At 36.5% G+C, this 26,096-nt stretch overlaps 1 protein-coding gene across 1 annotated transcript; it reads left to right on the top strand.

The window, feature by feature from the left end:
- Window positions 1-6,997: 6,997 nt before the first annotated feature.
- On the top strand, window positions 6,998-25,763 carry LOC143861442 (uncharacterized). The gene is made up of 4 exons (XM_077372371.1): window positions 6,998-7,478; window positions 7,569-7,763; window positions 18,621-18,797; window positions 25,444-25,763. The coding sequence occupies exons 1-4, from the start codon at window positions 6,998-7,000 to the stop codon at window positions 25,761-25,763; spliced, it is 1,173 nt and encodes a 390-aa protein (XP_077228486.1).
- Window positions 25,764-26,096: the final 333 nt, after the last annotated feature.

A 26,096-nucleotide genomic window follows, 5' to 3' on the forward strand; every position in this document is an offset into this window, starting at 1 on the left:
TCATTCTATTTTTCAAAAAATAACCGTGAAATAGGTTATTTCTTGATGAACTAAACCAAAAGTATATCAAACCATGTCCAAATTTTGTGACATTTTGTTTCCAAACCAATATTTTGATTGCCAGACAACCCAAAAATTTTCGGATAATTTTGAATTTTGTTAATCCGGTTTTAAATTATTTTAAATTTCGGCTATTTTTAATAAATATTAAAAGGTTTTAAAAATTGATGAAAATCTCCAGAATTAATGTTCAATAATAAATTGAATTTCTCATCAAATTGAGTTTTTGAAAAAAGGTTTTTTTATTTATTTCCTAATCGCTTCTTCGTTTTACGTGTCGTAATTCTTTTTTATATTAAATTATTGAAATTTCGAATCTTTTTCCTACAAACCAGTAGTTTAGGCCATTAGAAGGTTAGTGAAAAATGTTCAAAAGATTTTACAAAGGTTTAATATGATTTCACAATTTCTTTTAAAAAAAGCTGGTTACAATTCCTAGGAAACGAAATCCCCTTTCTATTTAAAAATTGATTTTATGGAGGAGATTTAATTTTTAAGTTTTGAAATTTAGATAGAAACTTTTTTAATATATTATATATCTAGTGGAAGTTTTAATTTGATTTTAGGATACCATTAGGTTTTCTTTTTAAGTAATTATTTGGTTTCATCCGATTTTTGTCTGAATTTCAATTCGCATCAAATCATAATAAAAACCCATGAAAGTCATACAGTAGTCTAAGTTCATGATTATCTTTATAATGTAAGAGTTTCAGTTCATTTGAAATTGATATGCTATAGGTTGCTGTGTTAATCTATAATATGATTTGAATTTGAAAAATCAGAAATTGATATCAAATCTTAATGATAATTCTTGCAAAATTTTTAGTAAGCTCTAATCATCTATATATTTATTCTGTGAAAGTTTGAAGTAATTTAAAATTGATATGATATAGGTTGCTGTATTAATCTATAATCTGATTTGAATTTTGAAAAATCAAAAATTGATATTAAATCTTAATGATAATTCATTAAAGTTTTCCAGTAAGCCACAATCATTCCTATCTTATTACTGGAAACGTTTCAACTGATTTGGAGTTTGATTGCTTAGGGTTACTATGTAATCCTAGCAATCTGGTTTTAATGATATTAAATCACAATTTAATAGCAAATCAATACAAACGTCAGTAAAAATCTCTAAAAAACCTTCAATTTTCATCATAAATTCAATCCCTAACTTTTTTGAAACAGAAACCTTGGATTTCATAGATTGCCTTTGTAAATTGGCTACGCTGTGACAATTTAACTGCCGAGATCGTAACCATAATCGTATACTAATTGCGATCGATCCAGCATACTTGGAGTGCGTAAATTATAGTATGTTTTTGGCTCCGAGGTCCACTGTCCACGGAAATCCTGAGAAACATGCAGGCAATAAGATACTATAACTTACGTGCTAAATTACACAAGGGTTGAGAGCACGATTCCCTTCGATGGTTGCGATTCAAGGCCGAAACTTGCGAACCATAGAGCCTTTGGTATTCCTTAGATGTTAGGAATCAAAAATCTTTGAAAAATTAAAAATTATTTACTTAATAAATTAAGATCATTTGATCAGTGCGTTGGAACCGTTGGATAACAGTATCTCTTTGTAAGGACCTTTAGAGCCCATTAGGAACACTTATGTCACGTTGTGTCCTAGATTTTAGGGAGTCCTAGAGTTAGGAGTCCAGCCTCATCACGGCCGTTTGCTATGAATAGTAACCGTGCCATAGATCTAGTTATACTACTCACCCAATTTTTCCTTAGGACAAACATTGTTACCTAAGATGTTGGTTCACCTGCATTAGTCTAAGGGATGTCTTGCACTTAGATAGGACCATGTAGCATCTTAAATGAAGTGATAGGATAATAAAATCTTCAACTAGAATTAAATAATTTCTCTTAAACTGTTAAAACAGTCAATTCAGTCTAGATCGGTGTCCTAGATGAGTTAGGCATAAGTAGCTTAGTTGAGGTGCACCGAACTACGTCGACTCTGATCCCAGTGAGGCTTGGGTACGTAGGCAGCTTGGATGCTTGATGGCATACCAATTACGAGTCGGCCTCATACACAAATGGTGGGTTTTGTATATTAGGTTTTTTTATAAACTCTTAATTAAAATATGTAGGATTTCCCTCAAATTAGTATTTTAGGAGAATATTCACTAAGTTTGAATTCAAACAAATTAAGAAAACCAAGATACACATTAGGGAATACATTGAAATTAGATCTTAGGATGCATGTCACGTAGTTCGCACATTAATATAGAGTTAAATGAGCAATTTAAAAGAAATTCAAAAGAGTTAACTTTTGGAATTGAAGACCGATTATCGAGCAGGACTTGTGCATGTGGTGGTAACTCCCCATACCTTCCATTCTCGTAACCAGGTAACGAGTCTAGATTTATGGTCAATTATGGGTCCTAGATCCCTCATCTAGGTGGCGACTGTGTCACTCTCTTTTGTGTGGAATTCAGATTGCCTTAGTGATCCCAAGTTCACGGAAAAGATGAATTAAATCACATCTTGCTAGGCTCGGCAGCTTACCCTTGCCCTTATAGGTACTAGGTCGCACGTTTGTTTGCACCCTATGGCTTCGTTGCTGCCTGCTTGGTTGGGCAATTAAAATCAATAATAAAAAGCACACGCCAACCGCGTGGGTACGAGAGACCAAGAGAGAGCGTGGCGGCTCGCGGGCCATTCCCCTCTCGCGGGATCGGATCCCACACATGCACATGCCTATGCTACAAGTGGCAATAAAAAGTGAGGCTCACCCTATTAATTTTTGAGCTTTTTATCCTCATTCAGTCATGAAAGTGGGCCCATCATGCTAAATGGTTTGGATTGTCCCTAGAGGTGATCGCTAGGAACGATTTATCTAAACAAATGAATGGTTTTGATCATATAACTGAATCTTTATGCATACTGGAATGGGCGTGTATGGAAAAAAAAAGGTGGGGTCCACTGCTTTATATTCCATGGGTTGGTGATTTCTAAACATAGAAGCTTACGTCATTTTCCCCTCTTATATTTCTTTTGGGACCCACCCATAATAGCTCGTTTGGTGTTTTTATTTATTTAAAATTTAGAAAGCAGCCACCATACTACTGTTAAAAGAGATTGATGCAATGATTTTAGAAGGGGTGACTCACGAAAGAAAAGGGGTTGAATACACCATGATCTGAACCGTTGAAAAACTTGGGCAAAAAGGTGTACACGAATGAGAATACCATGGGATGCTTTGCATCATCCATCTAATAGAAAAAGGTAAGGAGTGCTGTTATTAAGATGAGAAGGTCAACATAGAAATAGGGGCTACCAAAAGGAGGGATGCATTTTTAGCTAATACCGTGGGACCCACTTGGGATTTAAGCATTGAATTTTTTTTAGTAAGAAAAAAAGGGATAAGTCAATTTCATTCGGTGGAGGGGCTGTTTTAAGAAAGCAAAAACCAGACGTTTCTTTTGGCAACGTATATTTCAGTGACAATTCAGCCGAATTGGCAATAAAGGATATCCAGCTAATTTAAAATAATTTCCAAGATGAAATAGTTGCTGAAAATTATGAAATATACCTTGGGAATTTTTAGATGAGTGGCGATCTATTTTTGGCAGTTGCATATTCGGTAACACTTGTGGCTGTTTGGGTGTGTGGTGTTGTGTCCATTAAAAACACCTAGCAAATAAAGTTTCTAGGAAACTTACTAATTTGAAGGACTAACCTCCAAATATTTTTAGCTGCTTGGGTCATTCAAGTGGGCCATACCATGGTGTCAACACAATTCGTTCAAGTAACTAAGGGTGGCCAATATATAGGCATATTGCTCTCAAAATTTAGGGCTGGCCATTACTTTAACAACTACATACTCTCTCCTCTCTCTACATTCTCTAATTCTCTACTTCTCTACCACTCTCAAGCTCTCTCTCTCTCTCTCTTAGTTTTTCTTGTTCTCTCTTGCTCTTTTTCATGCTCTTTTTCTTTCTACTCTCAACCAATTATCCACCGTTCAATCCAAGGTGACACTAAAGCTTGAATAGGAGGATTTGGCCAAAGTTGGAGGAGAAAAAGACTAAGTTCTATTTAATTTTTGTTATTTATTTTAAGTTCAATTTGATGTAATTTTGTTTCAATTCAAGTTAGTGAAGTAATTTGCTTTTGTTTCATTTCTTTTCAAGTTCTATATGGCAATTCTTCTCCCATCTATCTTTTTTATTTTTGTTTTTCTTCCCTTCTTCATGAATAACTAAATCCTAATTACTTAGGGTTTAGTTGAGGCCATGGGGAAGGAGAAATATTTATAATTAAATCAATCTACTCAATTGAAAAATTGTGTAGGATTATGTATTTGGAAAATCCCAATCATTCATGCCATTGGCTTTCCCCTTTCGTATGAATGATTGTTGATTAATAAATATAAAGTTCTATATTATTAATGTAAATTAGAGAGTGGATTTGATTAATTACTTATAAGGAATGACATCCCTTTGATCTTATTCCTTATTGACTAGTTAATCGAATTTTCAACCCAATTCCAGAGTTGTTTTAATTAATCAATTTAAATCCAAACCCATGGTGGATTCTAACCCTAAGTGGTGGATTCTAACCCTAAGTGCTATTTTATATTGAATTAAGGTTTTTACACTATTCCAAATTACTTTTGCAATTTTCCAATTTACTTAAGCCCTTATAATTTAGTTTTCTAATTAAATTAGATAAGTAGTTAATAGAGATCATTGAAATTAGGTACACTTTGCCTAAATTAGGCTTTTAAATAAAAAAAGATATTAGTCAAATTTGATTCTTAGGTTGATTAGAATATACGCTTAGATATAGTGTTGGCTCCGAGATCAAGTCCACGGAAATCATAAGTTCATTCCAGGCAACATTATATCATAGCTAGTATTCTAATCTGTACAAGACTAGGATTGACAACTAGATTTCTCTTCCCTGAGTTCGACCCGTATCTACACGCGATCCGTGCACTTGCGGTTATTTAATATCACAATCAAGTTTTTGGCGCCGTTGCCGGAGAAGAGAGTTGCATTAGAATCTTAATTATTCGAAGTGTTAGATTAGTAGTTATTTTTAGTTTAGTTATATTTTTGATTTCTTGCCTATCCATCTCTCTTACTTGGTTTTCTTGTGTTTATGACCGTAGGTTGGGTGTGAAACTCGACCAATCGGTTAAAAACAACGGAAGACATCGAACCAAATCCAAATCAAGAAGTCATGGTGCAAGAGGAGCTGCCAAGGACTTTGCGCAATCGCTTCTATCCGGCCCGAATCGCGCAACCTTCTTGCATTAGATTGCCGGTTGCGCAGGGCAATAATTTTGAGCTAAAATCGCAATTTATCTCTTTGCTTCCTCATTTTCATGACCTCTCTTCGGAGGATGCTTATTTATTTTTGCGTGAGTTTGAAGATGCATGTGCTTTGATTAAGTTGCAGTAACTTACCGATGATGCGGTAAGGTTGCGGTTTATTACGTTTTCACTCAAGGATGGAGCCAAAAAGTGGCTCTATGGCTTACCGACGAACTCCACCACCACTTGGGAGGAGTTCGCCGTCGCTTTCTTAAAAGAGTTTTTTCCATTACATAAAACTAATAAGCTTAGGAACGATATTTTACAATTCAAACAAAAGCCATTACAGTCATTTTTCAAGTTTATGGAGAGGTTCAAAGACCTACTCCAAGAGTGTCCTCACCATGGAATTGATTTGTGGCACTTATGCCAAATTATTTATGAGGGCATAGATTACCAAACAAATCAACTTCTTGAGTCCATGTGTCCTAACGGTTTTACATCTTTCACGGATGAGGTCGCGGCATGGAACTTCTTACTTGATTTGGCAGAAAAAACAAGAGAGTGGGAATCCACTCAAGACTATGAGAGAGCCACTTCAAGCAAGGGATTTCTAATAGAGGGTACCGTGGCAAAAGAAGCCCATCTTGATAGCCTAATCAAAAGGCTAGAAGCAATAGTTGTCAAAGGACCTTCACAAGTCAATCAAATTGCACATAGTGTTCTCATGTGTAATTGGTGTCAAGCCACGTACCATGTCATGGAAGAGTGTCACACTCTTACTAAATTTGGTAATTCTAATGAGAATGTGAGTGCTCTTTATGCTAATAATCCTTATTCTAGGCTTATAATCCGGGATGGAGAAATCATCCCAACATTTCATGGAGTCAAGGTGGACCATCTAATTTCTAAGGCCAAGGCTAATTCGGACCAACCTAGGCCCACCTTCCCTCCCACTTTTGTTCGGCCACCCCCTTCCCCTCCTACTTTTCAAAACCCCATGATTAATAATGTTTCAAATCTGCCCCCTCCGGGTTTTCAGAAATAAGGGAGTCAGCACGAATTGCATCTTTAGAGAAGAACATGGAACTTCTCATGAGTACCTTCATGACGGGCCAACACAACTTAGAAAAGCAAATTTCTCAACTTGCTACGTCCCTAAGTGAAAGGAAAAAAGGAAAGATGCCTAGTCAACCCATTCCTAACCCAAGGAATGTGGCCATAAATGGGAATCAACAACCACAGGTGAATCAGTTGAATGCCATGCAATCTAGTTTGCCGCAGCAGGACCCTGCGAATCAATGCAATGCGGTTTATGCTTTGAGAAGTGGAAAATAATATCACAAAGAGGAGGTCAGCACCGAACCATTGCACAAGATCTTCCAAACGAGGTAAGTGAAGAACCTCCCTCCATTGGCTCAGAAGAAGAGCCCAAACAGGTAAGTACAGAAGAGGTAACTTCTCCCCCTGCACGAGATTTCATTCCTAAAGCTCTTTTTCCAAGGAGACTTGCTAATAATAAAAAGGTAGATCAAATTGATAAAGTTTTGAATATTTTTAAACAAGTGCATGTGAATATTCCTTTGCTTGATGCGATTTCCCAAGTCCCCACATATGCTAAAGTTTTGAAAGATCTATATACACAAAAGAGAACAATGAATGTGCCCAAGAAAGCTTTCTTGGCCGCAAACGTTAGTTCTATTTTGTCTCATCAAATGGTAGCAAAATATAAGGACCCGGGATGCCCCACTATATCATGTACAATTGGAAACACTCAAATTGATCATGCCTTGTTAGATTTGAGAGCTAGTGTAAATCTCATACCGTTTTCGGTTTTCAAGCAATTAGGACTAGGTGACCTCAAACCTACCACCATCACACTCCAATTGGCGGATAGAACCATTAAAACACCAAAAGGTATGGTTGAGGATGTCCTAGTAAAAGTAGGCGATTTCTTATTTCCTGTGGATTTTGTGATTTTGGACACTGAGCCGGTTGTTAATAATAATGACCAAATCACTATCATTCTTGGTAGGCCATTCCTTGATACTAGCAATGCTCTCATTAATTGTAGAAATGGATTCATGAAATTGTCTTTTGGAAACACATCGGTTGATTTTAATGTCTTTAGATTGGGTAAGTAACCTAATTTTCATGAATAAATCAATATGCTGCATTCTTTTCCCGATGGTATTCTTACTAATTTTGAAATTGATTTTGATGCAGGTTTCCAAAATTGCTTGGAGGAGCTAGGAAGTGATGGAGGAAGCGATTTCTTTGCCGATGCATGTGCCATTCAAAATATGGAGCCCGTTGGACCACTAGCAACATATCTTCCAAAGCCATCAATCGAAGCAGCTCCACAGTTGGAGTTGAAGCCCTTGCCTTCTCATTTACGTTATGCTTTTTTGGGTGATAATTGTACTTTGCCTATAATAATTGTTGCAGACCTAACCTCCATTCAAGAGGAGGAACTCATTAAATTGCTAATAGATAACAAGGAAACCATAAGTTGGACAATGGCCGACATCAAAGGAATTAGCCCTTCGATTGTGCAACATCACATCCATCTCATTGAGGGTGCCAAACCTTCAAGGGAACTTCAAAGAAGGGCTAATCATGTGATGAAGGAAGCCATCCAAAAAGATATCTTAAAATGGTTAGATAACGGTATCATATATCCCATCTCGGATAGCCAATGGGTGAGTCCCGTCCAAGTAGTGCCTAAGAAGTCTGGAGTCACGGTTATACAATCTGCCACCAATGAGCTTATACCTACTCGCATTCAAACGGGTTTGCGGGGTTTGTATTTACTACCGAAAGCTTAATACCTCTACTTGGAATGATCACTTTCCTTTGCCTTTTATTGATCAAATGTTAGAAATGTTAGCGAGTCATGAGTATTATTGCTTTCTAGATGGCTATTCCGATTATAACCAAATTCCCATAGCTCCTGAAGATCAAGAGAAAACGACATTCACATTTCCCTTTGGAACGTTTGCTTATAGACGCATGCCTTTTGGCTTATGCAATGCACCGGCAACTTTCCAAAGATGCATGATGAGTATCTTTTCTGACATGGAGGAGACCTTCTTAGAGGTTTTTATGGATGATTTTTCTATTCATGGCTCCACCTATGCCGAATATTTACATCACTTAAAATTGGTCTTAGAAAGGAGTAGAGAAAAGAACCTTATCATCAATTGGAAAAAGTATCATTTTATGGTAAAAGAGGGTATCGTTCTAGGACAAGTGATTTCAAAAGAGGGAATTAAGATTGATAAAGCCAAGGTGGATCTCATTGTCCATCTTCCACCGCCCAAAAGTGTGAGGGATATTCGATCATTTTTTAGCCATGCGGGCTTTTACCGGTGTTTTATAAAAGATTTTTCTAAAATTGCTAGGCCTCTAACCAACTTGTTAGCAAAAGATAAACAATTTGAGTTTTCCAAAGAATGCTTCGATTCTTTTGAGTGTTTGAAAAAGTAGTTAACTACGGCTCCCATCATTCAAGCACCCAATTGGACTGAACCATTTGAAATTATGTGTAATGCTTCCAACTTTGCAATAGGAGCTGTGTTGGGTCAAAGATTCAATAAATTACCGCATGTAATCTATTATGCAAGTAGGACTCTCAATGATGCGCAACTCAACTACACCACTACTGAAAAAGAATTCTTAGCAGTTGTGTTTGCATTAGAGAAGTTTCGGTCTTGCTTGATTGGATCGCATGTGATAATTTATACCGACCATTCGGCAATCAAGTATCTTGTTGGAAAGAAGGATGCTAAAGCTCGCCTCATTAGGTGGGTTTTACTTCTTCAAGAGTTTGATTTGGAGATTAGAGATAAAAAGGGTACGGAAAACTTGGTTGCCGATCACCTGTCTAGACTTCCTAATGCAAAGAATGACGAAGGTCCAATTAATGAAAACTTCCCTGATGAGCAATTGTTTGCTATTTCTAGTGAGCCATGGTATGCAGATATTGTGAATTACTTGGTTACAGGTGCTACACCGGATCATTGGTCCAACCAAGACAAATACCGGTTTCACTCACAGGTAAAGTATTTCTTTTGGGATGATCCTTATTTGTTCAATACTTGTTCGGATCAGATTGTCCGACGATGTGTGCCCGATTATGAGCACCAATCGATTCTATCTTTTTGCCATGATCAAGCCTGTGGTGGCCACTTTAGTGGAAAGAAAATAGCACACAAAGTTTTATAATGTGGTTTCTATTAGCCTAGTCTCTTTAGGGATTCCTTGATTTTTGTCAAGCTTGTATGTCATGTCAATCCTTAGGAAGAGTTACAAAGCGAAATATGATGCCCCTCAACCCGATCTTAGTGGTAGAAATCTTCGATGTGTGGGGTATTGATTTTATGGGTCCATTTTCCAACTCTTTTGGAAAATTGTATATTTCGTTAGGTGTAGATTACGTGTCAAAATGGATTGAAGCCATTGCTTGCAAATCCAATGACCCCAAGGTGGTCAAGTTTCTTAAAGAAAATATTTTTCCGCGCTTTGGTACATGGATTGAAGCCATTGCTTGCAAATCCAATGACCACAAAGTGGTCAAGTTTCTTAAAGAAAATATTTTTTCGCGCTTTGGTACACCTCGTGCCATCATTAGCGATAGGGGTAAGCACTTTTGTAATAGGCCGTTTGAAGCTCTTATGAAGAAATATGGTATTACTCATAAGTTGGCCACCCCTTATCATCCTCAAACGAGTGGCCAAGTGGAGGTTTCAAATAGGCAAATTAAGCAAATTTTGGAGAAGACAGTGAATCCAAACTACAAAGATTGGTCCATTAGATTAGTGGATGCCTTATGGACTCATAGGACGGCATTCAAGACTGATCTTGGTCAGTCTCCTTACCGCCTTGTGTATGAAAAAGTGAAATAAACAAGAGGGGGGGTGAATTGATTTTAACACTAAATTAGCCCTTTTGAAAATTAATTAGTGAACCCTAATTTGAATTTTCCTCTCTTAATTAGATTTTGGTTAGTTCAAATGAGATCAACAGAAATAGAAATATCAAACCAAAATTAAGAATGAAAGTGCAAGAATAAAAAAGAACACACCGATATATAGTGGTTCGGGCAAAGCCCTACTCCACTCTTCTTAAGATCGTCCTTAAGGATTTCCACTATTGGAGACCTCCACGATGCCCGGCTCCGAGGCGATTACACTTCCAAGGGATATTAAATAAGGATGCCCTTACACCTTTACACCGATTCTCCTTCTTCGCCGAGTTTTAAGCGATGCTCCCTAGGGTATTAAGGTAGGATGCCCTAGCCACCTTTATAAGAAATTGAAGATAAATAGCTTGGCTTCTTCTTGAAAGCTTAATGCTCTTTGAAGTCCTTGATTGCTCTTCAATGATGATTGCAAATGAAAGCTCTAAATCCAAACTCAATAGATTTGCAAGTGCAAGGCAAGTTTGGGAAAAACAAAATCTTAAGCTTGAAAGGGTTGCAAGTTTGCTTGAATGCTTAAGAGGGTTTTTCAAAATGTTCAAGAGAGAGGAAAAGTCATCTTGATGTTGTATATATAACCTCTCATTAAAATATGACCGTTTGGGGGTGGTAATATAAAAAATCACAAGTTAATTCAAATCCCAACGGCTCTTTTTTGGTCTGTCGCGAGGTTCTCGGAGTTCCCAGAACCATTCTTGGAGCTCCGAGAAATTCTCGGAGTTCCGAGACATATTCTCGGAGTTCCGAGAGAACGAGCAGAAGATGGAATTTTTCTACTGAACCATTTCTAGGAGTTCCGAGAAAATTTCTCGGAACTCCGAGAAATGGCCAGAAGCTACTGGACCATTTCTCGGAGTTCCGAGGGAACTCTCGGAGTTCCGAGCTCGAAGCTACGAGAAAAATCTCGGAGTTCCGAGAAGCCTAAAAATCAGCAAATTTTGTGTTTTTATTGCTTGTTTGATTTTTGGCTTTTTGAACTCAACTCATATGATAATTTTGGAATGTTTATGAGGGTCCCAACATGTTGGTCCACCACATAACCATTCACTAATCCATTTTAAGTTCTTAAGTGTGTTTGAAAAACTCTTTTAAAAACACTTTGCCTTGTCTTGAAAATCTAAAGAGAAAGGATGTACAATGATACCTATGTAACCTTCAACTTCTCTTTAGTCTTGGTCTTCAATTGATCTTCCATCTTTTGTATGCTTGCTTGAGAGATGATGTGAGCTCCACTTAGCTCCTTTGACTCTTGTGTTGGTACGTCTTCAAGCATGACCATGTAGTGTGTTGGTTTCTTCAATGATCAATCCTATCTTAAACACAATACTTCAAGGCAAATTGATTAGTATTCAATAACACACTCAATTATGTTTAGAATCATCAAAACAAGATAGGAGAGTAGACCCTTGGGCTTACAATCTCCCCCTTTTTTATGATGACAAACAAAATTGATTATGAGGTGTGTGTGTGGAGTGACATAGTAGGCAAGTGATTGCTGGAACTCCCCCTCAATATATGCACACAGATAAATTATAACAATTAAAAGCATATGATGCATATAGTCAATTGAATAGATAATCAATTTCAAACTTCTCCCCCTTTTGTCATCGACAGAAAGGGTGAATTAAAATATACAGCAATTTAGGAGTAAATGAGGATTGAGTTAGGTACTCCCTCTAAAGCAATGCTTATGGTATAGAAATATTTAGCCAAGTAATGCACATATACCTGTTCATGATCGAGATGTTGACATAAGTCAAATTGTTAGGTATTTTTAATTAACGTGAAGGTACCTCTCAAACTTAGAAAATTAAGAAGGCTAAGAGTACCAATTGAGTGATTTTTAAGATTAATATTTGACATCTCATTCATGCAAATACTACCAAACAAGGATGATATATATAAATACTATATAGATAAGCTGGTGAAAGGCACAAAGTATTTATTTAGCAATTTCTTTGACTTGATCCGGACTCCAAATATTTAAGGCACTTCGGATATAACATATTCTATCATCACTAAGGGGTTTTGTAAAGATATCAGCTAATTGATCCTCAGTATTGATATATTTTAAGCAAATATCCCCTTTTTGTGAGTGATCTCTAATGAAGTGGTGCCTAATCTCAATATGTTTTGTTCTAGAGTATTGTATGGGGTTCTTTGTTAAGCTTATAGCACTGGTATTGTCACATTGGATGAGAATATTTTCCATTTTAATTGCATAGTCCATCAATGTGCTTTTCATCCATAGGACTTGTGCACAACAAGCTCCAGCTGCCACATATTCTGCTTCTGTTGTGGACAGAGCTACTGAATTTTGTTTCTTGCTAAACCATGAAACAAGTGATTTTCTCAAGAATTGACAAGTCCCACTAGTGCTTTTCCTATCCACTCTACATCCAGCAAAGTTTGCATCTGAATATCCAATGAGAGTGAAGGCAGATGATCTTTCATACCATAGTCCTAGACTTTGGGTTCCTCTTAAGTATTTGAAGATCTTCTTGACTGCCGATAGGTGAGACTCTTTTGGATCCGATTCAAATCGAACACAGAGACAGACAGTAAACATAATGTCTGGTCTGCTGGCTGTCATATAGAGTAAGCTACCTATCATACCCCTGTACATCTTTTGATCTATAGATTTGCCAAATTCATCTTTTTCTAGCTTAGCAGTTGTACTCATGGGAATTCTTGATGTCTTACTACTATCCATGCCATACTTCTTTAGTAACTCCTTTGTATATTTTTCTTAATTTATAAATATCCTATTTTGGTATTTTTTAATTTGGAGTCCTAAGAAGTAGGTTAACTCTCCCATCATGCTCATTTCAAATTCATTTTTCATTAGAGTTGCAAATTCATCACACATTTTTTGATTAGTTGAGCCACAGATGGTGTCATCTACATAAATCTGGACAAGGAGGATATCTTGATTTTCTCTTTTGATAAATAATGTTGTATCCACCTTTCTCATCTCAAATCCTTTTTCCACTAGGAAAGTGCAAAGCCTCTCATACCAAGCTCTAGGAGCTTGCTTTAATCCATATAAAGCTTTATCATGCCTGAAGACATGATTTGGATGTTTGTAGTCCTCAAAACCTGGAGGTTGCTCAACATACACTTCCTCTTGGATATAGCCATTTAGGAAGGCACTTTTGACATCCATTTGATATAGTTTAAATCCTTTATGAGAAGCATATGCCAAGAGTATCCTAATGGCTTCCATACGGGCAACAGGAGCAAATGTCTCATCATAGTCTATTCCTTCCTCCTGATTGTACCTCTGGGCTACAAGCCTAGCTTTATTTCTAGTGATAATTCCATTTTCATCCAATTTGTTTCTATACACCTATCTCGTGCCAATGACTGGATGATCACTAGGTCTAGATACTAGCCTCCATACTTTGTTCCTTTCGAATTGACTCAATTCTTCTTGCATAGCCATCAACCAATATTCATCCTTTTCGGCTTCCTTGATGGACTTAGGCTCTAATTCGGATAGGAATGCCAAGTTATTGCTCACACTACGATAGTATGATCTAGTTCTTACCGGCGATGTGGCATCACCCAAGATTTGGGATTCAGGATGATCTACCAATATTCTCCTATCCCTAGGCAATTAGTCATCATCTTCATTTTCTACTTCCTCACTAGGTAATGTATTACTTGTAGATGCATGGGGAGGAACATTTTCTTAGGTAAGAGATGTTCAATAGGTTCATCCTCATCATGTGGCATTTCTTGAGGTGTTGGCTCTCTCTCATCAAATGTCACATGCATGGATTCTTCTACAACTAGGGTTCTTCTATTAAATACTCTATATGCCTTGCTATGTGAAGAATACCCTAAGAATATGCCATCATCCGACTTCTTATCAAATTTGTGTAAATTATCTTTAATGTTTAAGATGAAGCATTTACATCCAAACACTCTAAAATAGCTTATATTTGGTTTCAAGTTTTTCCAAAGCTCATATGGTGTTTTCTTATAAATTGGCCTTATATATACCCTATTTATGATATAGCAAGCGGTGCTAACCGCCTCCGCCCAAAAGTATCTAGGGAGATCATTTTCATGCAACATAGTTTTAGCCATTTCTTGGAGGGTTCGGTTCTTTCTTTCTACAACCCCATTTTGTTGAGGTGTCCTAGGTGCCGAAAAATTGTGTTTGATGCCATGTTCATTACAGTAAGTGTCAAAATGTATATTTTCAAATTCCGTTCCATTGTCACTTCTAATTGAGATATGGCAATACCTTTTTCATTTTATATTTGATTACACAATTTAAGGAAATTTTCATAGGTTTCATCTTTATGTGCTAAAAATATGACCCATGTAAATCGTGAGTAGTCATCCACAACTACAAACACGTACCTCTTTCCACCTAGGCTACTAGTCTTCATTGGTCCAAAAAGATCCATATGAAGTAGTTGCAAGGGGTAGGTGATTGAAATCATATTTTTAGGGGCAAATGAGCTTTTTAATTGTTTTCCTAATTTACAAGTTCTACAAATGTGATCTTTGGGTATTTGAACTTAGGCAATCCTCTAACAATTTCTTTTGAGGAGAGGGTCGAAATGAGATCCATTCCGGCATGACCCAACCTCCTATGCTACAACCAAGAGTCTTCACTAATGGTATTAAGACAAGTCACATTTTGGAGTCTAATATCATCTAGTCCAATAGTGTAAATGTTATTGTCTCTAGTACCTATGAATTTCACTTTTCCATCTATCTTATTTTAAACAATGCATTTGTCGAGGTTGAAGACTACTTCAAAACCATTATCACATAATTGATTAATGCTAATAAGATTATGGGATAAGCCATCAACATAAATGGGAGAGGTAGAGTTACCTATGGTGCCTTCTCCTTTGACTTTTCCTTTCTTGTCATCTCCAAAGGTAACATCTCCACCATCCTTCAGTGATAGGGATGTAAATTGAGTGAGGTCTCCGGTCATGTGTCTAGAGCATCCACTATCAAGGTACCATGTGTTCTTCTTGTTATGGCTTTTAAGGCATACCTACATATGAATAGGCAAGTGAGATCCTTTAGGTACCCAAATCTTCCTAATCTTGCTATGTTCATTTATTTTCACTTTAGAGTTCAATTTGATTTTATCTTGTTTAGCATGCATGCAAGCAACTTTATAATGACCTTCTAAACCACAATAAAAGCAAGTTTTGGTACTATTAGAAGAAGCCTTTAAAAGTTTGTTTTTATAGTTGGATATTGTAGTATTCCATTTATGTCCAAGTCCACTTTTATCATGTGGCATTCTTTGAATGTTAACAAGCCTATCCAATTTCAATGAACTATGTTCAAAATTTTCAAATAGTTTCTTTAGTTCATCATATTCAAAAGATAGTTTACTATTTTCATGCTTTAGCTTGTTGTTTTCAATAGATAGTTCTTGTCGATTTTCATTTAAGATTTTGATGGTAGCATTTAAATCACAAATTTCAACTTTATATTTTTCATTTTCATCATCTAAAAATTCATGGTCTTTCTTTAGCCAACCAAATTCTTTTGTTATATTAGCAAGAGAATTTTCAAGTGATGCATTTTTATCAAATTCAATCTCAAGTTCATCATGTGCATTTTGCAAGGAATCTAGAACTTCTTTTAAAACAATGACATCATTTAAGGTATTTACCTCTTTATTGTCATTTGTTGAGGCCATGAAGCAAACGTTTTTTGCAATCAAGCAATCTTCGCCATCATTTTGTTCGCCTTCGCTTTCAATTTCTTCATCCCATGTGACGGTCATTCCTTTCTTGCCTTCTCTTCTCTTGAAGCGATTATTTGAAGAAGGCTCATTGTTGAGTGGACGATCCGGGCGAATGTGTCCAAGCTTCTCGCATCCATAGCATCGGGGTTGAGACGATCCATCACCGAGCTCTTCTTTCTTCTTGAATGGAGGATTGGTCCTTCTATTTCTCATGCCTCCCATGTTCCTTTGCAAGAACTTGATCCTTCTTGTTAGGAGGGCAACTTCATCTTCGATGTCTTCATTTGCATCTTTATTTTCACCTACATTGCAAGCAAAAGCAACTCCTTTTCCTTTTTCAATTTAAGTTTCAATTTCGGGTGCTTTTGTTTTGAAAATCATCTCATGGGTTATCAAGGACCCTATTAGTTCATCTAGGTTCAATGTATTCATGTCCTTGGCTTCGGTGATTGCGGAGGTTTTGGATTCCCATGACAAAGGTAGGGATCTAAGGATTTTGGTCACTAAATCTCTATTTGAAAATTGCTTTCCAAGTCCCCTTAATCCATTTACAAGGTTCGTGAATCTAGTGTACATGTCGGCAATAGTTTCATCGGGTGTCATTTGAAAGAGTTCATATTGCCTAAATAAGTGATTCATTTTAGATTCTTTGACTTGGTTGGTTCCCTCATGGGTGACTTCTAAGGTGTCCCAAATTTCCTTAGCCGAATTCAAATTTGACACTCTATTGAATTCTCCGGGAGACAAAGCACAAATTAGGGAATTCATGGCTTTGGCGTTGTAGTTTGAGGCTTGTTGTTCGGCTTCGGTCAAATCATTTAGATTTCTAGTGGGTAATATATATTCATTATTAATGGCTCTCCACATTTGGTAATCTTGGGTTAAAAAGATTTTCATTTTGGTTTTTCAAAATCCATAGTTTGTTCAATCAAAGTAGGGTGGCCTAGTGTTTGAGTAACCTTCATGGTGTTGAGGGTAGTTTGCCATTTTTTAGAATCTTTACTCTAGACCGGTTAGGGTTTAAAAATAAATTAGAGACGAGGCTTTGATACCAATTGAAATAAACAAGAGGGGGGGTGAATTGATTTTAACACTAAATTAGCCCTTTTGAAAATTAATTAGTGAACCCTAATTTGAATTTTCTTCTCTTAATTAGATTTTGGTTAGTTCAAATGAGATCAACACAAATAGAAATATCAAACCAAAATTAAGAATGAAAGTGCAAGAATAAAAAAGAACACACCGATATATAGTGGTTCGGGCAAAGCCCTACTCCACTCTTCTTACGATCGTCCTTAAGGATTTCCACTATTGGAGACCTCCACGATGCCTGGCTCCGAGGCGATTACACTTCCAAGGGATATTAAATAAGGATGCCCTTACACCTTTACACCGACTCTCCTTCTTCGCCGAGTTCTAAGCGATGCTCCCTAGGGTATTAAGGTAGGATGCCCTAGCCACCTTTACAAGAAATTGAAGATAAATAGCTTGGCTTCTTCTTGAAAGCTTGATGCTCTTTGAAGTCCCTTGATCGCTCTTCAATGGGGATTGCAAGTGAAAGCTCTAAATCCAAACTCAATAGATTTGCAAGTGCAAGACAAGTTTGAGAAAAACAAAATCTTAAGCTTGAAAGGGTTGCAAGTTTACTTGAATGCTTAAGAGGGTTTTTCAAAATGTTCAAGAGAGAGGAAAAGTCCTCTTGATGTTGTATATATAACCTCTCATCAAAATATGACCGTTTGGGGGTGGTAATATCAAAAATCACAAATTAATTCAAATCCCAACGGCTCTTTTTTGGTCTGTCGCGAGTTCTCGGAGTTCCGAGAACCATTCTCGGAGCTCCGAGAAATTCTCGGAGTTCCGAGACATATTCTCGGAGTTCGGAGAGAACGGCCAGAAGATGAATTTTTCTACTGGACCATTTCTCGGAGTTCCGAGAAAATGGCCAAAAGCTACTGGACCATTTCTCGGAGTTCCGAGAAGCCTAAAAATCAGCAAATTTTGTGTTTTTATTGCTTGTTTGATTTTTGGCTTTTGGAACTCAACTCCTATGATAATTTTGGAATGTTTATAAGGGTCCCAATATGTTGGTCCACCACATAACCATTCACTAATCCATTTTAAGTTCTTAAGTGTGTTTGAAAAACTCTTTTAAAAATATTTTGCCTTGTCTTGAAAATCTAAAGAGAAAGGATGTACAATGATACCTATGTAACCTTCAACTTCTCTTTAGTCATGGTCTTCAATTGATCTTCCATCTTTTGTATGCTTGCTTGAGAGATGATGTGAGCTCCACTTAGCTCCTTTGACTCTTGTGTTGGTACGTCTTCAAGCATGACCATGTAGTGTGTTGGTTTCTTCAATGATCAATCCTATCTTAAACACAACACTTCAAGGCAAATTGATTAGTATTCAATAACACAATCAATTATGTTTAGAATCATCAAAACAAGATAGGAAAGTAGACCCTTGGGCTTACAAAAAGCTTGTCACCTCCCGGTTGAATTGGAACAGAAAGCTTTTTGGGCTATTAAGAAACTAAATTTTGATTTGTCTGATGCAGGTAATCATAGAAGACTTCAACTTGCCGAGTTAGAAGAGTTGCAGAATGATGCCTATGAGAATGCAAAAATTTACAAAGAGAAGGCAAAAGCTTTTCATGACAAACATATTTTGAGAAAATTGTTTCAAGAGGCCGAAAAAGTGCTTCTCTACAATTCAAGATTGCATATCTTTCCAGGTAAGTTACGGTCTCGATGGGATAGACCATACATTGTGCATAAAGTTTTCTCCCATGGTGCGGTCGAGGTTCTAAATCCAAGCAATGGTGATATTTTTAAAGTTAATGGTCAACGTTTAAAGCCGTTTATTGAGTTGTCAAAATCGAATATGGAAGAAATCATGGATCTCTATAAACCTTCCTATTCGACTCCTGCTTAAACAAATACGGTACGTACCCTTCATTTCCTTTTTGGTCATCTTATTTTTCTTTCTATTTTTGCATGCATTGAGGACAATGCATAAATCAAGTATGGGGGGTAGCTTTTAGAAACTTTTCTTTTCTATTCTTTTCTATGGTTTATAGTTAGAAAGTTTTCTTTCTTTTTATTTTTGGTAATTTTTCTCAAATTATAAAGAACTTGGGTATTTTTAGAAAGAAGTCTGTTTTCCTATTTTAAGAAAGAAAGTTAGTGGATATTTTAATTTTGGAATCCAAAAAATTTAGAAAGAATACCTTCCTTTCTTAGTTTTGTTTTCTTTTAAAATCTTTCTTTTAAAAGAATTTGAATAAGAAATTGAAATAGAAAGTTGTTTCTTATATGGTGTGGAACGAAGGAAAGAAAGGTTGAAACAAAAGATAGAAAGAATTATTTTTAGAAAGTTTGCTTCTTGATTATAGTTTTGATTTGTAGCCTTTTTGACTTGAGCTATAAAGCTGAAGGGTTTTTATGCCTAGTTCCTTAAAGCCAACTGGCTTGAGAGCAACTGACTGAAAACTCCATACATGGGTCAATTAGAAAGTTTAATAAATCAAAGCATTGCATGTAATCAAAGGTAAAGCTTGAACTCATATGCATCAATGTCTATGATATATGCAAATCAAAGATTAGTCGGGCACTACTTAGCAGCCTGGGTGTCTGGTGCATGCCCTGCATGTCATTCACGCCAAAAGCAGTAGAGGATTACAAAAGTGAGTTCTATTCTTAGAAAGTATGGGAAAAGTGGAAAGTATGGTGGGCCATATAAATTTGCAAATTTTCTACGAAGTTTTCGAATCAAAATTTCTTTTATGGTATGATTACATTAGAATCAAATTTAAGGGAGAAGAGTAGCACAAATTCAAAAGAGGATTCCTTGATTAAAATATTTATCTAATTTTTCCAACTTGGGATATGATGCAAAGTTTAAGTATGGAAGTATTCTAGTTGTTCTATTTTGAGAAATTTATCAAAGGAAAAGAATTAGAAATTTTTGGCTTTATTCTATAGTGAGATTTGGAAAGAAAAGCTTGTTTTTAGAATTTTGTGTGTATATTCACTGCAAACACTCACGAGACAAAACTCGTCCACTAGGATAACCTAGGGGTTCAAAGGCTTATTGCACGTGCTAAGTGCAATCGTGATTCCTACGAAAATGAGTTAGGATTTTCCTTTGTTCTTGTCTTCTTTTGTTTTCTTTTATTTTTCTTCTTGTTTGCTTGAGGACAACCAAAGCTCAAGTATGGGGAATCTGATGAATACATTTAGTGTGAATTATTAGTAGGAAAAGCATGTATTTTTCTCATTTAAAGCGGTGCTACTAAAGTATTTGTGTTGTTTTGGTGTTTCAGGGACATTTCTGGATTTTCATAGAAAATGGAGCTAAAGAGATGAGATTTCAAAGAAAACTGCTATTCACACCTTTGCATCTCTTAGATGTTCACACCAATGGGCCGATTGTGGGTGTTATAAAGTGGATGGCTTGGATCAGCTATGGACATCATTTAGAGGGTGCACTTGATTACCATCATGGCCCCATCATATGAACTGTTTAGATCATCATACGGCAATGGGTTACGGGCGCTATTAATTTACGTTTGTAGCCCATCAAATGAGTGGTTTGTATCAACTTGCAGCCCATTAAGTTGAATGGATTGGATCATTCCAAGGAAGTGATTCAATGGGCAAAATCAAATTGCAATAAGACCACAAGAGGGTTGGTTCAGCTTAGCTTGTGAGAGTGGATTAGAAGGGACAAACCAATTTGCCATGGGGTATTAAATGGGCGGCAGATCAGTTTGTATGAGAGGATTTTAGGAGCAGAAATTGCTCATTTTGCAGCCCGTCACTTGAACAATTTGGATCATGCCATTATGTGGGCCATACACAAAAGTAGGGAAGAAAAATGGCCGAATATATTGTTTTCCTATTGAGGTGCAAGTGGGACCCACCCTTGCCTTTAAAAAAATAGATTTTCTAACCTAAGAATGGGTTGTACCCTCTCTTTTGGATGGTTTGGATTAACTCTTGATGTGCAATTTTGTATTTTTGTAGCACTAAATCCATGCACTAACATAAAAATCACAAGGTCTGCATGGATTTGATGACGTCAACATGCATGGAAATAGTAGCAAAAAACAATGACCGAACATACAAGGCAAGAAAAAGGACCTGCTATGTTTGGATGGGTTGGATGACATGCACAGGCCTATGCTACAAGTGGCAATAAAAAGTGAGGCTCACCCTATTAATTTTTGAGCTTTTTATCCTCATTCGGTCATGAAAGTGGGCCCATCATGCTAAATGATTTGGATCGTCCCTATAGGTGATCGCTAGGAAAGATTTATCTAAACAAATGAATGGTTTTGATCATCTAACTGAATGTTTATGCATACTGGAATGGGCGTGTATGAAAAAAATAAAAAAATAAATTGGGGTCCACTGCTTTATATTCCATGGGTTGGTAATTTCTAAACATAGAAGCTTACCTCATTTTCCCCTTTTATATTTCTTTTGGGACCCACCCATAATAGCTCGTTTGGTGTTTTTTTTTATTTAAAATTTAGAAACCAGCCACCATACTACTGTTAAAAGAGATTGATGCAATGATTTTAGAAGGGGTGACTCACGAAAGAAAAGGGGTTGAATACACCATGATCTGAACCATTGAAAAACTTGGGCAAAAAGGTGTACACGAATGAGAATACCATGGGATGCTTTGCATCATCCATCTAATAGAAAAAGGTAAGAAGTGCTGTTATTAAGATGAGAAGGTCAACATGGAAATAGGGGCTACCAAAAGGAGGGATGTATTTTTAGCTAATACCGTGGGACCCACTTGGGATTTAAGCATTGATTTTTTTTTAGTAAGAAAAAAAAAGGATAAGTCAATTTCATTCGGTGGAGGGGCTGTTTTAAGAAAGCAAAAACCAGACATTTCTTTTGGCAACGTATCTTTCAGAGACAATTCAGCCGAATTGGCAATAAAGGATATCCAGCTAATTTAAAATAATTTCCAAGATGAAATAGTTGCTGAAAATTATGAAATATACATTGGGAATTTTTAGATGAGTGGCGAACTATTTTTGGCAGTTGCATATATTCGGTAACACTTGTGGTTGTTTGGGTGTGTGGTGTTGTGTCCATTAAAAACACCTAGCAAATTAAGTTTCTAGGAAACTTACTAATTTGAAGGACTAACCTCCATATATTTGTAGTCGCTTCGGTCATTCAAGTGGGCCATACCATGGTGTCAACACAATTCGTTCAAGTAACTAAGGGTGGCCAATATATAAGCATATTACTCTCAAAATTTAGGGCTGGCCATTACTTTATCAACTACATACTCTCTCCTCTCTCTACATTCTCTAATTCTCTACTTCTCTACCATTCTCAAGCCCTCTCTCTCTTAGGTTTTCTTGTTCTCTCATGCTCTTTTTCATGCTCTTTTTCATGCTCTTTTTCTTTTCTACTCTCAACCAAGGATCAATCATCCACCGTTCAATCCAAGGTGACACTAAAGCTTGAAGAGGAGGATTTGGCCAAAGTTGGAGAATAAAAAGACTAAGTTCTATTTAATTTTTATTATTTATTTTAAGTTCAATTTGATGTAATTTTATTTCAATTCAAGTTAGTGAAGAAGTAATTTGGCTTTTGTTTCATTTCTTTTCAAGTTCTATATGGCAATTCTTCTCCCATCTATCTTTTTTATTTTTATTTTTCTTCCCTTCTTCATGAATAACTAAATCCTAGTTACTTAGGGTTTAGTTGAGGCCATGAGGAAGGAGAAATATTTATAATTAAATCAATCTACTCAATTGAAAAATTGTGTAGGATTATGTGTTTGGAAAATCCCAATCATTCATGTCATTGGCTTTCCCCTTTCGTATGAATGATTGTTGATTAATAAATATAAAGTTCTATATAATTAATGTAAATTTGAGAGTGAATTTGATTAATTACTTATAAGGAATGACATCCCTTTGATCTTATTCCTTATTGACTAGTTAATCGAATTTTCAACCCAATTCCAGAGTTGTTTTAATTAATCAATTTAAATCCAAACCCATGGTGGATTCTAACCCTAAGTACTATTTTATACTGAATTAAAGTATTTACACTATTCCAAATTACTTTTGCAATTTTCCAATTTACTTAAGCCCTTAGAATTTGGTTTTCTAATTAAATTAAATAAGTAGTTAATAAAGATCATTAAAATTAGGTATACTTTGCCTAAATTAGGATTTTAAATAAAAAAGATCTTAGTTAAATTTGATTCTTATATATAGTGTTGGCTCCGAGGCCAAGTCCACCGAAATCCTGAGTCCATTCCAGGCAATATTATGTCATAGCTAGTATTCTAATCGGTACAAGAATATGATTGACAACTAGATTTCTCTTCCCTGAGTTCGACCCGTATCTACACGCGATCCGTGCACTTGTGGTTATTTAATATCACAATCACTCTTCATTGAACACTTTCGTTAAATGGGTTGTGCTAAAATTGCTATATTATATGAATTTTCTTTGTAGATACTATTTCAATATTGCATTCAATGTATCTAGATCACATGTGCTTTAATGATATATCATTTTATAACTAAGCATAGCTACATATCATTAGCCATATTTTTAATAGAGTGTATCTTTGCTTATTGAGCTTCATGATCACATCATATATCACTTATATAGTCTATAAATAAAACAAGAAATTATCTCTTTAGACTATATGTTGTGCTCTGTTGAAAATCTTTTAGTAAAATTCATCTAAGTGCAAAAACACACACATGCACTTAACATCCACAATTAGATGAGCTAATATGTCAATATTGCTAGACATAGATCTAACAAGTGTCACATTTTGTATGTAGCTAAATTCATCAAAAACACATCTACAAAGAACTTCATTGAAAACATATGTCCATTCATTCTCGTGAGCTTAAATGTTAGAAAAATAGAAATGAATTTTTAGATGTCCTCATATAGCCTAGGGATCGAGTTTACATGTTCATTAGAATCTCATAAATGCGAGAAAAATAGGAGAAAATCGATTTGTCCACAAAATCCCTTGAAAACTATCAAGAAATTGAAAGCAGGGGTGTGGCGGTCGACCGGACCTTGGAGGGTTACCGCGGATGATCGAAATGGGAAAAATAAAAAAGGAACAGGCGGGTTGCAGCGGGCGACTGCGATAGCCCTGTCGACGCGACAGTCGAAAACTGTGTTTAAAAGGGTGTCCGCGAATCGATTTTTCACTTCTGCCGTGCCATTCTTCCCTAGGATTCTTGTGCTTCTCCTCTCCAAAAATCATTTTCGACCAAGATCTTCAAGATTAAGGTGTTTTGAGTAAGATTCTTCATCTTCTCCTCTTGAATCTCTCTTTTCTCATTCTTTTTTTCTCTCTTCGTTTCTTATTAAATCATCCATTATTCATTGTCTCTATCTCTGCTATCATTTCTCTCAGATATTTCGTGTTTTTCCTCTGTGTTTCATTCTCTTTATTCATCCTCTTCATCCTTCTTCAAATCCCTTTTGTTTTCTCCTTGATTTTTTAATTTCTCCTTGTTTTCTCTCAAAACCCTAGATTTTTAGAATGTCGTCTTTAAGAAAAACTATCGCACAAAAGGGCAAGCGAGCTAGAACCGAGCCAGAAGAAGAGGTGTTCCCCACCGAACAATTTTTCAATAAAAAGGCCATGGATCTTTTCACAGCTTTTCAACAGAGAGGTGTCATCGCGGGGCGAAAAGTGATTTTTCAAGACTTTAATAAGTTCAATCTTCTATCGCTTTTCGAATTCCAAGGTTGGTCCTTTTTCCTCAATTATTCCGCCTTGGTCTATCCTGAAATAGTTATGTATTTTTATGCCAATCTGGAAATTACCCATGAAGGAGTAGTAATGAACACCCACCTTCGAGGAGAACAATTTGGATTAAATTTGAAAGATTTCTGTGCTTGGCTTGATATACCTAATGACGGGAGAAGGATTTTCTTTTGGAAAAAGGATGAAATAGAAAAACATTTTTCAAGGACGGATGTTTATGAAACCTTAGGAACTGTACCCCCATCTGGAGAAAGACTTAACATCAATGCCAACTCGATGAATTACACTGCAAGAATGATTCACAAAATTGTTGCCTACAACATCACCCCTAGAGCAGAAAATTTTGATATCGTAAAGCCTTTCGAAGTTCTCATAATCCATTGCATTATGAAAAAGATCCAGCTAAACCTAGAATTCATTATGATAGGTTATATGGACGAGGCAATCAAGAGAGGATAAGGTGGTCTTCCTTATGGGATCCAAATTACTAAGCTCCTTAGGCGCCATAAGTTCAATTTTTAAAATATCTTCTCAACAAACCCTAATCCACCAATCCACCATTACCCTTATGATAATTCATATACCAGGAGTAGGTGGTCCTAGTGGGGTTACACCTGACGAGGTTGATAAGGCGGTAGCTGAAGCTGAACGCGTAACTCAGATGCAGGAGCAGATTAGAGTACATGAGCAGGCACAGGCTCAGCAGCGTCAGCCCCCAACCACTGGTTCATATGAGGATCTTGCCAGAGATATTGCATCATTGAAGTCTGGCATGGACACTCTCAGGACTGGGTTTGATACTCTCTCTACTGCTTTTACGACTGCAGAGAGTCAGAGAGCATCTGATCATGAGAAACTTATGGAGCTTATGACAAGGCAGCATAGGGAGATGATGCAAGCTTATTAGAGGAGTCAGGTCACCAGATACTACATCTCTTGGTCTCCATCTCATGGGCATCAGCCTCCTCCTCAGGAGTGACAGATTATCAGCATCTTCTCGGCAGCAAATACATTGGAGTCATATCTTTTTGCTGCTTGATTATCTTTTGGCCTCTTCTTCTTGCCCAGTTTGGGCTTTTGGACTATGTTTATATTTTCTTTCCTTTCATGGATGTTATCTGCCATAAATGGGTTTTATGGTCTATTTATATACCCATGATGGGGTTATGACTGTATGGATGTTGCCCTAGATGAGCTTGTGGATATTGTTGGTTAGATGCCCAGTGTGGGCTTTATGGTT

Source organism: Tasmannia lanceolata, unplaced genomic scaffold (genome assembly GCF_043159265.1).
Source record: "Tasmannia lanceolata isolate RefF3 unplaced genomic scaffold, GAP_Taslan_0.1 ptg000037l, whole genome shotgun sequence".
Lineage (NCBI taxonomy): Eukaryota > Viridiplantae > Streptophyta > Magnoliopsida > Canellales > Winteraceae > Tasmannia > Tasmannia lanceolata.